At 52.4% G+C, this 12,966-nt stretch overlaps 1 protein-coding gene across 1 annotated transcript; it reads right to left on the bottom strand.

The window, feature by feature from the left end:
* Positions 1 to 4,434: 4,434 nt before the first annotated feature.
* Positions 4,435 to 10,874, bottom strand: INA (internexin neuronal intermediate filament protein alpha; the record flags this gene model as incomplete). The annotated part of the gene is made up of 3 exons (XM_083866907.1): positions 4,435 to 5,840; positions 6,400 to 6,524; positions 9,942 to 10,874. 3 exons carry the CDS (start codon positions 10,872 to 10,874, stop codon positions 5,567 to 5,569), a joined length of 1,332 nt encoding a protein of 443 aa, XP_083723033.1. The 3' UTR covers positions 4,435 to 5,566.
* Between the last annotated feature and the right edge of the window lie 2,092 nt (positions 10,875 to 12,966).

Below are 12,966 nucleotides of genomic sequence, written 5' to 3'. Positions count from 1 at the left end.
TTCCTATGAGAGCTACTTTGGAGCCCCTGGTGTTGAGGCATCCATAACCTCTGTCCTCTGAATGGATTTTCTGGTGTCCAGTAGGGGAAGCTCAGCTTCTACATCCATGAGGATATTTCACCTGTGTACCTGATAGCGTAAAACTGAGAGGGGTTTGGTATCTTGGAGACTTCCAGTGCTCTCAAATGTGGCTGAAGTGAAGCTGATGAGCATGAGAAATGGTCAGGGGAGGATGCAGGGGGTGAAGAGGACATGGAGTCACAGTATGATCCTGTAATCATTCCTTCCTTAAAAATTTAGCCTAAATGTTTTGGCCTGCTGAATCATTTTGGCTTCAGGCATTCTTATTCCTACATCTCTCAGGTTTCATTGATAGATTAGGAATTTGCTAATGAGGTGTCATATCTGGAGCTTAAGGCTTTCTTTTTTTTTTTTTTTTTTTTTTTTTTTTTTTTTTTTTTGCATTTCCATTGAAAATTATGTTCTTACAGACCACACTTGAGTCTGCATGTGCATCATCTCAGGGAATGACTGTGTGTCTGTCAGAGCATTTACAAGGCTCCTCTGTACATTGGAGAGCCAAGAACTTGTTTCTCCTTGTGCTCTCTAGCATGCAGGCAGGCAGCAGCTGCCTCTCAATTCAAAGGCAAAGGAGCAGAGTGACCCTGCCGTGGTAGGAATGGACTTTGGGCCTCTGTTGTTTCAGAGCTGATACAGCACCTCAAGAGCTTTGCTGCCATCAGCAAGTGAATGTGTGCCTGGGGCTCTGGAATTGCACTCTGACATCTTCTGGGTATTTCCCTTCTGTCTAAGCAGAGGTTTAATGTGGACACTTTCCTTCTTCATATTATGCTCTATGTCAGTTCTGGCCAGCACAATGTCTGCTTTAACAAGGATCTAATTGCTTGTCACAGAGTTGCTGGCTTATCTCTGGTTGGGCTGGGTTTTGGATGAAGACCCCTGCAGAATCTGTAGGAGTGCTTTTCCCCTGACCCCCCAGCTCTGCAGCCCTTTGGTTCAGCTGGAAGCACTGGGACAGACCACGGTCAGTGAAAATCCTCCCACCCCAAGCAGTGCCCTGTTTGCACATTGTGCTGCATTTGCCAAGTGATCCTTATTCCCATAGGCCAGAGAGGTCTTGCATGGATGAGCTGGCATTGCTTGTGCTATTTTGACATAAATTCTGCTTCAAAGTGTCCCCAGTGATGGCGACATTTGATCATTCATTAAAACATCTGTTTGGCTGCTTGTGTTAGGGCTCCTTGTGGGTCACTCTTTGCAGGAAGAACCTCTTTTCCTTAAAGAGGTGTCTGTGCCAAGAGCTGGCAAAGAGAGAGTTGGCTGGCTCCAGCCAAAGGTGCCGGAAGAGACTTTGCTCTGAATTGCTTATTGATTCCTTCTTGCTGAATGACAGCATTCTTCCTGAGTCTGGAAAAGGAGATGTTTGTATTCCTGCCAAAGGAAAACGTTTGGGGTTTGTGGGGTTTTTTTTTTATTTGACTGCTTTTCCTTTGGCTTACTTTTTAATGAATTGCAGCATCTAGATAAGAGTCATTAGCAAAATTTATCTGTGTGCAGCAATTTTGTCTGTTTTCAAGGAGCTCTACATCTCCACTGCATGGGCCAGCATCTACATTCAGGGAAAAAACAAACAGCCAGTCCAGTCGTGGGAATTTGTCTCATTGTGTGGAAGCTCAAGTCCTCCCCAGCATAAAGATGAAGGAAATGCAGTATCATGGAGAAATAACTGTGCTCTGCTGCTTCCTGAGCTGATGGTGCAGTCCATGTCCACAGCTACCTTTTATCCAAGAGGTCAAGGTTTTATAGAGGTATAAATCTTTCAACATCTGCAGTGTGACTGACTCCTTCCCTCTGGAAGCCTGGGTGTTTAAACCAGTAAGAAAGATGGGACCACAAAGGAGGATTTATTGTCCTGTTCCAGCTGATGGTTTCACTGTAGAAGCCTTCTAGTGCATATATAAGCAGGCAGATAATAGGAGCCACTCTGAAGAAGATAGCAATGGAAAAGGAGGCCTGGATGGAGATACCCAGAGGTCACCATGGGCAACATATTCAGTCACTCCTTGCTGTCATTTTCCTTCTCATAAAGAAAATGAGTGTAGACAGGGGCCTCCCTGCCTGTTGCCCCTCTGTCACCTCTGGAGTTTAACACCATGAGACAGCACCAAAATGCTGCAGAGCTCCAGAAATGTAGGAAATCTCTGGGGTGGTACTCACACTGCAGCCATTTTCCAAAACAGTTTCTTGTTCTTCCTGCAGGTCCTCTGTCCTGTTCCACCACTGCAGGCCCTTCACATTGATATCACTAAAGTAAAATTCCCAGCTTCATTATTAGCATCCCGTTAGCTGAGCAAGCAGGAATTCTGAATGAGGATTATGCTGGGAACAAAGGACAGGTCAAGCTGCTTATGCTCAAGGGACAGAAAGCAGCAGCACTGGAGAGTGTTTGAGATTCAGAATATATTTCATTAGCTGCACAGTCACATCTGCTTTTTATTCCCCCAATGGACTGGGAGAAATACTGTGTGTTTGCATTTCCTAACTGACAGATGAGCCAGGAGATATTTGGACATTTCTTGATCTTGTTTTATGTGCCAGTGCCTTGGAATAAACTCTGCAGGTGCTGGCTCCCCCAGGCTCTGCCTGGGCACCCCAAGTTGCTCTGTGCTGTTTTGCAGGGGGCTGCTGGTGAGTTGTACTGCTCCAGCCATGCCCTGGGGCCCCTCCCCTGCCTCTGGAGAGTGCCCCTTGCTTCACCCACCTGCAGGGCTGCCCTCCCCAGGGCTGTCACCCTATGGTGAGCAGCCTGTCCAAGGCATGGTCCCCGAGGTTACCAGTGTGACAGGATCAAGGTGTAGCCATGCTGCTCCTGGCCTGCAGCTCTGGTGGAGAAGCCTGTGACTGTCACACTGTGTCCCTGGGGCTCTAGGGCAGATTGCCACGATGTGGTGCAACAAAGCAGGAATGGAAAAGTAACAGGACAGTGTGCTCTGGGCAGGGCCACCCAGCAGGAAACTACCTGTGCTCTTTCCCTCTACAGGCACATCTCAAGCAGAACGTGTGCATCTTCCAAATAAAAGCCACTGCTGGTCACAGTGAGTTTACTTGGGAGGTGGATGCACCCTTCTCTCTTCATCTACTCTTGTGTAAATCACTTTATCTTCAGTTGTGCAGACAAAGCACAAGGCTATTTCTAACCCCTGAGCACACATGGAGAGGAAAGGACAGGTACCTTGGGACTGAATGTCAGGGGTGTGATGCAAATCACAGCCTCAGAGTCCATTTTCTGAGCAAATGAAGGTGCACTCAGCCATGGCAGACCTTTCTCCCTCAGGCAGCTGGCCCTGGACTCTTCTACACAGCAGGGCCACCATGACAGGCTGTTGGGGGTTAGGTTTGTTCCATTTTTCACTTTAAAGAATTTTTTCCCCATAAGTAACCAAAGAGACTAAGTGTTGGATAGTTAAGAGTACTTGACCAAAACAAAGAGGTGGCCAAAGCTCGGTTGGGAACATTTTTCTTTATCTGTTGTAACTCCAGAAGGGAGGGGGTAACTGCCTTCTCTGATAACAAGCCAGCTGTTAAAAACCAGGTGCAGTGTTGTTTCTTATCTCTGTTCACTCTTCCACCACCCCAATGGGAATATCTTCTGTTAATTGACCATCAAAGCTCACCAGTGGCATGACACATTTCATCATCTTATTGTGAGATACTCCACCCAGTGAGAAGGAGCCAAACCATTTCCACCTAGATAAAAAGGAGTCACAAGTGTCACCAGGCACTCCGGTGTCCCCACGGGACTCCCAAAGGAAGACCAGACCCATTTCGGGACCCCTGGCTCCACAGGACCATTATTTCTGCTTCCAACAGGACCACATCTGCCACTCCAGGAGGGCTGACTTTGGACTGTTTCCAACACCCTGACAAACAGGGCATCAGGTTGTATTTCTGACTCTGTCAGGGTTTTCTAGGATTTCTTGTTTGTTTGTTTGCTTATGCTTTTGTACTACAACATTTGTATTTTTAATATCCCTAGTAAAGAACTGCTCTACCTATTCCCAAATTTTTTGCCTGACAGCCTTTTAATTGCAAATTCATAATAATTTGGGAAAAGGGGAGGGGGCTTACATTCCAGGGGTATCTCCAGTCTTTCCTGGCAAATACCTGTCTATCTAAACCAAGACACAGCCACCCGAGGTGAGCCCCAGAGGTACCCCACTGCCATCGGTGGGTCCAGCATCACCTTGCAACTCCAGCAGGAGGGGTTGGCAGCTGCATCCCAACACTGAGCTCTTTGCAGAGGCCCAGAGGGACTGCTGGGCACTGAACCAGCTGTGGGCCAGACACTGAGGTGTGTTCCCAAGATGACGCAGCAGCAAAGATGACAAAACAGCTCAGTTTGATCCACACAACTATTTCTTTTTTTAATTATTAACTTGTGCCTTACAATAGAAGAGAAAAGAGTGCGAGCAAACAATTTGCTGGTTCCAGGAACTACTCTGGCAGCACCACAAGGGCAGCAAGGTCTGTGATGATAACCCTGCCAGGGCACTGACACACAACACGCGGAGTCTCCGGCTCTTGCAAAAGCGATCGCTGGCAATTTAAGGCATTGAAGGAAACTTATGGTTGTTAAATCCTATATCAAATTTGGCACACTTGGGAACAGTTAGAGCGGAGACAAGGATGCTTTGCGGGCTGGTGTTCAGGAGTCCTGCAGCTTCCCAGTGCTGGCTGGGGCACGATGCTAATCTGGGCACAGGGTTTTCATGTGGAGACTGTGCAGCCAAACAAGGGGCCCTCAGACCCTCATATTTGGGAGACAGCAATAACACGTGAGGTGTGCACCCCACAGCATGGTGGTGCCTTCACCTCCAATGTAGCAGCTCCCTGCCTTGTGCCTGCTGTTTATAAACCCCGTGTGCCTGGCTTGACTAGTGCTGTCAGAAAACAAGATTTGCCATTACAAAGAAAAATTAACATTCCTTATAGTTGAAAACATACGTGGCTGAGATCAGATGTTAGGTGTGGTTACAGTCCAGTATGGCTATTTCTGTGCTTCTAGGTTTAAAAGTGGATGGCTACAGTTTGAGGAGTGGGGAAGAGTTCAGCTGTACATGGATTTGGATAGTTGATGAAGGTATGTAGCCTTGAAACTAGTTACAGTAAACATGTTGAGTTGTTTCCCTCCCCTCCCCAGAGAGCTGGCTCAGCAGCATTCCCAGCTGGCTGCCCCTCGCCCGCCGCAGGAGGAGAGAGGGAGCGTGCTATGAGTCCGTGTGCCACCACCACAATGACCAACATGCATCTCTAGCTACCTGTCCTGTGTGCCCCCACCCCATTTAAAAGGGAGCAATGTGCCAAGCTCGGCCTCTGTGTGGCAGGACCCGCAAGGAAGCCATCCCTGGGTTGGTGTCCTCAGGGGGATATGTGGTTTTAAGGGAGGCTTCCTGTGAGCCCAGTACGGTTTTGTGCCCAGAGGAGCAATTTCAAGGCCGAGTGGAGACTGTTCCCCCTCAAATGCTTGTGAACAGGATCCTGATGGTTACATCTTTGCATTTGCAAGGATTCCTCCATGCAGGTTTAACCTCCCTCTTTTCTTGACAGAGGTTATGGTCCCCTCAATCACCTCAGCCCTGCTGGATGATATTTTAGAGGTCACTTTAATAACCTCTCCTTGCTCCTCCTCTTTGAAGGACAGAGTAGAGGAACTAAAGCTCCTTGGCTGGAAGGAGTAAGTGGGGCTGGGGAGGGAATTGAGTGATGGAAGGCCGCCGCTTCCCAGGTTGAAGAGAGTCTCCTCTCCCTCCAGCAGCTTCCTGTAAGCACATCACAAGGAAAGATATTAGTATGGGAATGTGAATCATCTGCAAAACTTGAGAGCAAGTTGTGTCCTGCAGGCAAGTCCAAGCCATCACCACAGGTCACACTGCACCATGAAACTGATTCAAAATCATATTTTGGTCAACCATTTCTGGAGGACTTGCAATATGGGGTACTTGAGAGCAACTTTCTCTTTCTTTCCTCTCCAGAAACACCATGAAAATAAATACCCAAACCATAGCCTTTTGCATCTACTTTTAACTTTACAAGAGAGACAAGTTTCCAACCCCAACTGTGCCCACTAAAAAATGCTGCTCCTGGGATGGCTGAGGGATGTGGTTCACAGCTGCTACATTGAGGCAGGACATGGAGCCATGGCTGCTCCCCAGGCAGGAGTACAGCAGATCCAGGCAGGGGAGATGAACAACATGCTTGTGGTGCTCCTTGAGTGTGTGCCCAAGTATTTTCTGGGCCCTTGAAAATACTGCAGCCTAGTGGGGTCAGGGGATTGGGCTTGGGAAGTGTCCAGGTAGAGCGGGAATAGAGCAGCCTTACCTGTAGGCAGCTATCTCAATATCAAGGGCCATCTTTACATTGAGCAGGTCTTGGTACTCCCTCAAGTGCCGAGCCATCTCATTTTTGGTGTTTCGCAGGTCATCCTCCAGTTGTCCAATAGTATCCTGCAAAGGCAAGGACACTCAGCCCTGTATTTTGGAACAGGACTTTTCCCACAGTCCCACTCTGTTTTGCCCATTGTAGAGACAGGGAGGTTGCAATGGGCAATTGATCCATGATGGCACATCCCACCAGGAGCTGGAGACCATGAAATGGCATGCTAGCAGGGATGAAGAAGCAGGCAGAGTGCCAGGCATGGCTTGTGAGTGTGTGCAATGGGGGAGGCTTTAGCCATTGATGGATTTATGTAGTTTCCCATCTGCAGCAGGGTTTGTGAGGTGGGCAAATAGTGCATGGTGGTGGGATCTCCAGTCCCGCTGGGAACAAGGCAGGGCTGCTACAGAGGGAAGTTTTGGGCTTAAACATCATCAAAGTAGAGGCAGTGGCTCAACAAGACTAGGGAAAACACCCTGCACTGCAGCAGCAGAGAAGAAGGCTGCAGTCTGCATCTGCAGGGCTTAAGAAGGGTTGGGACACAGTTCCAGGAGGTAGAAGGAGAGGTGCTGCTGCCAGGGATCCCCTCCAGGTGGGGAAGTCTGTCACCTTCCTGTGAAAATGCCTCAGAGCCCCGGAGTGGGGGATTCTGAGTGCAGGGATTTGGGGAGGTTACAGACACAGGGGCCTGCCCTGCAAGAGCTAGGGTGCTCAGCTGGACAACAGTGTCCTTCTGTCAGCTTTGTCCTGCCTTTTGTCTCTTATAACCAGTTTTGCCTGTGATGTGGAGGACTCCAAGACAAGAATTCCTGATAACAAGGGAGACTAATCTTTTCTTCTATTTTTTTTTTTTCTCAGAAAACAAGCCGTCTGTATTTTTCCGACATACATATAGGTCTCTAAGCAGCAGCTTTAAAGCAGAGAAACCTGCTCCCACAGGGCTCTTCCCAATCAGGTTTCTTACTGCCAGCTGCCCAACTGTGCCACCAGAGGAGCATGATTTGGAACAAAAATGAGTCAGCAGTTTGTACTTAAGACATGATGTAGCTCTTCCTATAGATCCCTGCAATGGCCACTGCCAACCTCCACTCTGCTGCACCCCCTCCCGGAGTCAGGCCTTTGCAATTGCTTCCAGATCCTCTCCTCCAGCAAACGATCTTTGTCCTGCCACATCATCCTCATCTTGTCCCCTTCCCATTCCTATCATGTCCCCAGCTTCCTCTCCTGCCTAACCTTCCTCCTGGACAGTACAGAGGCAGTCACAGCATGTGGACCTGCCCAAGGAGCAGAGAGCTGTGCTGATTCTGATACAGCAAGCCCCATTGGAGCAGAGCCCCTGGGAGTAGCAGCTCATCCTGAATGCAGCACAGATCACGTCACAGTTGGATTAGCTGGGCACAACCAGCCTTGTAGGAGCCATCCTTTTGGTCTCTGCTTTGACCTGTGCTGCCCTGACCCTTTTCTACAGCAAAAGATCTGCAAGAAGCTGTGCCTCTGAGGCATGGGGCATGCCTTGGGCCATCAATTGAAAAGCCCTAGGGCATGCATAGCGGCTGCTGCTGTGCAGGTTAAAGCCTCTGCTCCATGCAGACAGAATACTGCTGCACCAAGCCAGGATAGGAAGGAATTACTACAGTTTATCCCCACCCTGGGACTGCTCCACTCTTGCTGCTGTGACTCTTTGTGCTTCCAGCCCTCTTCCCTCTGCCTGCAGAAAACATGAACATAAAGCTCTTTTAAAACTGGTTATCCTTGTTCCTGGTCTGCACCTCTCTTCCACACCCCAGCTCTACCTGCTGGTAGAATAAAAACCCCCTCCTCACACCACTGCAAACCTGTTCCCTAACAAAAAGCTCTTGCATGTTGGTTCAGATTTGACTTGGCAGCTCACAATTATAAAGACATGCCCCTGCTTTAAGAGGATCATTTTAAAAGCTTGGACAATAGAAATATTCTCTTCTAAGACACACTTCCAACCTTTTCCACTGTTTGCAGCCAGGGAAATTACTTAGCTGCTACACATGCACATTGCTCAAAAGACTTTCAAGTATTGCTACACATAAAGCAGATCTTGAGGGTCATATAGGAAAGCACTGCCATGCTGTCACTAAAGCAATTTCAATTATCGTGCTGTTTAATCCAGTTGCTTAAGTTTTTTCCCCAATTGATAGGTTGCTCCCAGGACCCCTCTTTCATGGAATTAGGAGTATTTAAGAAGATTACTGTGTATAATTTTCACTATAGATAGTATTTTATATTGCCTATTTCCACAAAAATTGTTGAAAACTACCTCAACTATTCAGGAAGCTTGCAAGCAGCTTGGAACTAAGTCATGAATTCTAGAGCGCCTGGCAAAATTTGGCCTTGGAAATGACAAGGCATTACTTGGGCCTTCGAGATATGATTAAAGGCAGTTGTTTCAGTATTTAGAAGGAAACAGCTTGATTTAGAGAACACAGATCATTCAACAGCCATATAATAGAACAGTTGCATGATCCATTTTATTATAAATCATGAACATTTCCCTGTGGCAAGAAAACATGGCAATACTGCAGCAATGGAATAAGAGACATGAAGCGCTCACTATCTGCCTTACATGAGTTTTTCCACAGACATAAAGATGCTGGGATCTGTCTGCAAATCCAGACTTAGCGTTTGCAGAGCTCCAGTTTCTGCAGTGCAGGTGCCAAGAGCCAGGCCACAGGGCAAAGGGCCAAGCCTGGGCAGACAGCTTCGAGGAATTACCCACAACGATGTGTAGGCAATTTTGGACCTGATCCTTAAGGGACAGGGCAGGGACGGATCAATGCTCCAAAGAGTGGTGCCGCGTGCAGGGATGTCCCCTGCAGGAAAGGACGGGGTGTCCTGGGCTCCTTCCCTGAAATCTGCCGTGTGGGGTTCTACCTCTGGATAAAGGGTGAAGGCCACAGGCAATGCCGTGGTGGGGCAGGATCTGTGTGCAGGGCAGAGACACAATGCCGGGTGGTGGGAAGGCTGCAGGGACGCCTGGCGCAGCGCTGCAGGGGCACTGCCTGCACGGGTGGGCGCTGCGCAAGGCAACAGGGGTGGGTGCCGTTCCGTGCTGGGGGTGTCGGTGTGCGCGGTACTGATGGGGACAGCGCAGGGGATGGTGCTGAGGGACGCGGGGCGGGGGCAGCGCATGGGGCCGGGGTGCCCAGCGCTGCACAGAACTGCGGGGTGGGCTGCTGCAGGGGACAGCTGGGCTGCAGCACTTCGCAGGCCGCGGAGATACTCGGCGCTGCACAGAACCAGGGGAGGAGGCGTGCGGGGTCGCGGGTACCGGTGTGGCACCGCGCCGGGTGTTTGCGTGGGATGAGATTCCCGGTGCTACACATAACAGGGAGCGGCTGCTGGGATGGAGGTGCCGGCTGGTGCGGATGGCGCGGGAGAAGGATGCTCGGTGACGCCCAGTGCCCGGTGCCAGGGGAGGAGGGGACAATGACTGTTCCCGGCGCCGCCCGGCTCACCTGCAGGCCGGCGGCCTCGGCGTTGTGCCGTTCCTCAAGCTCCTGCAGCTGCCTCTCCAGGGACTGGTGAGCGCCGCGCAGGCTCTCCATCTCCACCAGGCGCGCCTGCAGCTGGCGGCGGCACTCTCCGGCCTCCCGGCGGCTGGCGCGCACGGCCTCCTGGCTGCGGGCCGCCCGCTCGTGCAGGCGGGCGCAGCGGGCGCGGTACCAGTCCTCGGCCGCCTGCAGGTTGCGGGCCGCCAGCGCCTCGTACTGAGCGCGCAGCTCCCGCAGCGCCGCGGCCAGGTCGGGCCGCGGGGTGGGCGGCGGGGCCGCGGCCGGGAGCGCGGCGCCCAGCTCGGCGAGATGCTCGGCGTGGGCGCTCCGCAGCGCCGCCAGCTCCTCCTGCAGCGCGGCCGCCCGCCGCTCCAGATCGGCGCTGGCGCGGGAGGCGGCCTCGGCCGCCTGCTGCCGGGAGCGCAGCGCCCGCTCCGCCTCGGCGCGGCTCCGCGCCTCCTCCTCGCAGCGCGCCCGCAGCCGCTGCGTCTCCTCGGCCAGGCGCGCCCGCTCCAGCGCCGCCTGCGCCCGCTCCCCGTGCGCCTCCTCCAGCCGGGCGCGCAGGGTGCGCAGCTCCCCGCCCAGCAGCTGCCCCAGCCGGCGCGGCTCGTCCGAGCGCTGCCGCAGCGCCGCCAGCTCCGCCGCCAGCGCTCGGTTCCGCTCCTCCAGCGCCCGCACCCGCTCGATGTAGCCGGCGAAGCGCTCGTTGAGGCCCTGCAGCTGCTCCTTCTCGCTGCTCCGCGCCCGCCGCGGCTCCATGCCGCGCTCCCGCACCGCCTCCGGCTCCGCGCCCGGGCGCGCCCACCGGCCCGCCGGCATCTCGGGGCGCCGCGGGGCCTCCGCGAAGAGGCGGCGGTAGGAGGCGGCCAGCGCCGCCGGCTCTGCGCTGTAGCTCATGGCGGCGGAGCGGGACCCGCGGCGGTGCCGGCGCTTATGTACGGCGGGGCGGAGCGCGGCGCGGCGCGGAGCGGAGGGGGCGCGGGGCGGAGCGCTCCGGTGGGGAGGGGGCGCGGTGCGGTGTTGTGCGCGGTGCGCGGTGCGGTGCGCGGTGCCGCCGCGGCGGGAGGAGGCAGGAGCTGTCCGTTCTCTGCGGTGCTGAAGGGATGTGGCAGCAGGAGGGGCACGGGGCGAGACGGACGGATAGACAGACGGACGGATGGATGTAGGGGGGGAGGTGTGGGGAATGGACGGACACACGGACACAGAAGGAGCATGCACAGGCGTGTGGACGAGGTCACACACACACAAAGAGACAGATGGATGCACAGGCATGTGAAAAGGGTCAGGCGCATCCACAGTAAGACACACACGTCCACACGCTCGGAGCAAGAGAGACAAAGGGACAGGCAGCCGTTAAGAGAGATGCACAGATACACTGGCAAGGAGAGGCAGAAAGGAAGAGAGAGAGAAGGAAGCAGGACGAAATGGGCAGGTGGAGAGAGAGAGTCAGGCAGGCACCCAGAGAGACAAAAGACAGACATGCAGGTGCACACACACATACACACACAAATCACTCTTGCTGGGGTATCCCCAGCTGTCCCCTCCAATTTTCAAGGGACGCTGTGCTGTGCATCTGTGTCTGGGCTGAAGATGTCCTGGGGGTTGGCTCCAGCCCCTCCTCTGATAAGGACCAGGGTGCCCATGGCTGTGTGAGGTCTCCATGGGATGGGGATGGGGCCTGTTGGGGTGCAGGGTTGGGGATATGCCTAGAGGAGGGTGTGACCAGGACAAAGACTGATAATGGTCAGTCCAGATGTACTACAGGTGACACACAGGGAGGATTTTGCCTCCAGGTTGTTTGCCAGGAGCAGAAACACTTCAATTTTGCTATTGTCCATGCACAGAGGCTGGGCCCTCCACTGTCCGGGGTTTGCTGGGAGTATGCAGGCTGCATCACTGACAAGAAGGGAGGTACATGCAGGCCAAGTGCACTGCCTGCACCCCAGTGCAGGACCTCCAAGAGACCAGGGAGAAGTGACTGATCTATGGGAGCAGCAGCACAAAATATAGCTGTGAGATGGAAAACCAACTTAATTGTGATCTAAGTGTGAGAAACATGGTGAAATGAGCAAATATTTGGATCCTGCCCCCTGCTGTACATCTCGATGCCATAGAGATCTGCACTGATGCCCCGCTCCTCTACTCGACTTATCCCTGTTTGTCCTCACAGGTGACCAGAGGACAGCATGAGGGAGTTCCAGCAAATGAGCAGGGAGAAAGAACAAGCCAGGGCTGGCATTGGAGAGAGCTGTGACTTCCAAAAGAGCTATTGCTGTGGTTGAGCAATACCTTCAGTGGAGGTAGCTCGATGTGCAGCTGCAGCATGAGCTGCACACTTGCATCATCCAAGCAGCTCATGTTTTGATGGCAGAGCATCCCAGCCAGAGAGCCTCAGCACAGATGGGGCTGCCAGCTGTCCTCACACTGGCCTGGGCTGCCTGGCTCACACTGCCAGGGCAGAAATCCTCTCCTTGGTCTGTTTTTTTTCCCCAGGTATTTCACATACTTCTCATACACAAGTGTGTTTTGCCATTTCCTCAATATCACTTACTTTGCATTACAATATTCTAAGTCAGGGGTTTACTACTGTGAGTAACTGATCACAGAACTGAGATGTTTCCAGCTCTGTTTAGTTATGTTCATGGCATTGCTTTGATGGCTGCTCTGATGCTTATTACTGATGATAGAGGCTTCTGTGGTACTCTTTGTCACAGAAAAATGGAGTGCAGCTTACTCTGGCTTCCTCACTCATTCTGTTTCAGCACTGCCATACATATGTACCCTAACAGTGCAGTTTGGAGTGTCACAGTCTCCTTGAGCACAAAAACTACAAGGTAGTAGAAGTGCTGACTTCCATGGGGAAAGACCCTGGGATCAAATCCCTTTGCCTCCCAATGGGCTGAAGTGTTCTGACATTATTCTGTACAACCAAAAGGAGGCTGCATGAAACAGTTGAGACCTGTGCCAGTTGCTGATGTGACTGCTGGAA

The sequence above is a fragment of the Zosterops lateralis genome (genome assembly GCF_965231275.1).
Source record: "Zosterops lateralis genome assembly, chromosome: 8".
NCBI classification, from domain to species: Eukaryota; Metazoa; Chordata; class Aves; order Passeriformes; family Zosteropidae; genus Zosterops; species Zosterops lateralis.
The sequence above is the reverse complement of the archived record's forward strand: the minus strand, read 5'-3'. Positions and strand labels throughout refer to the sequence as shown.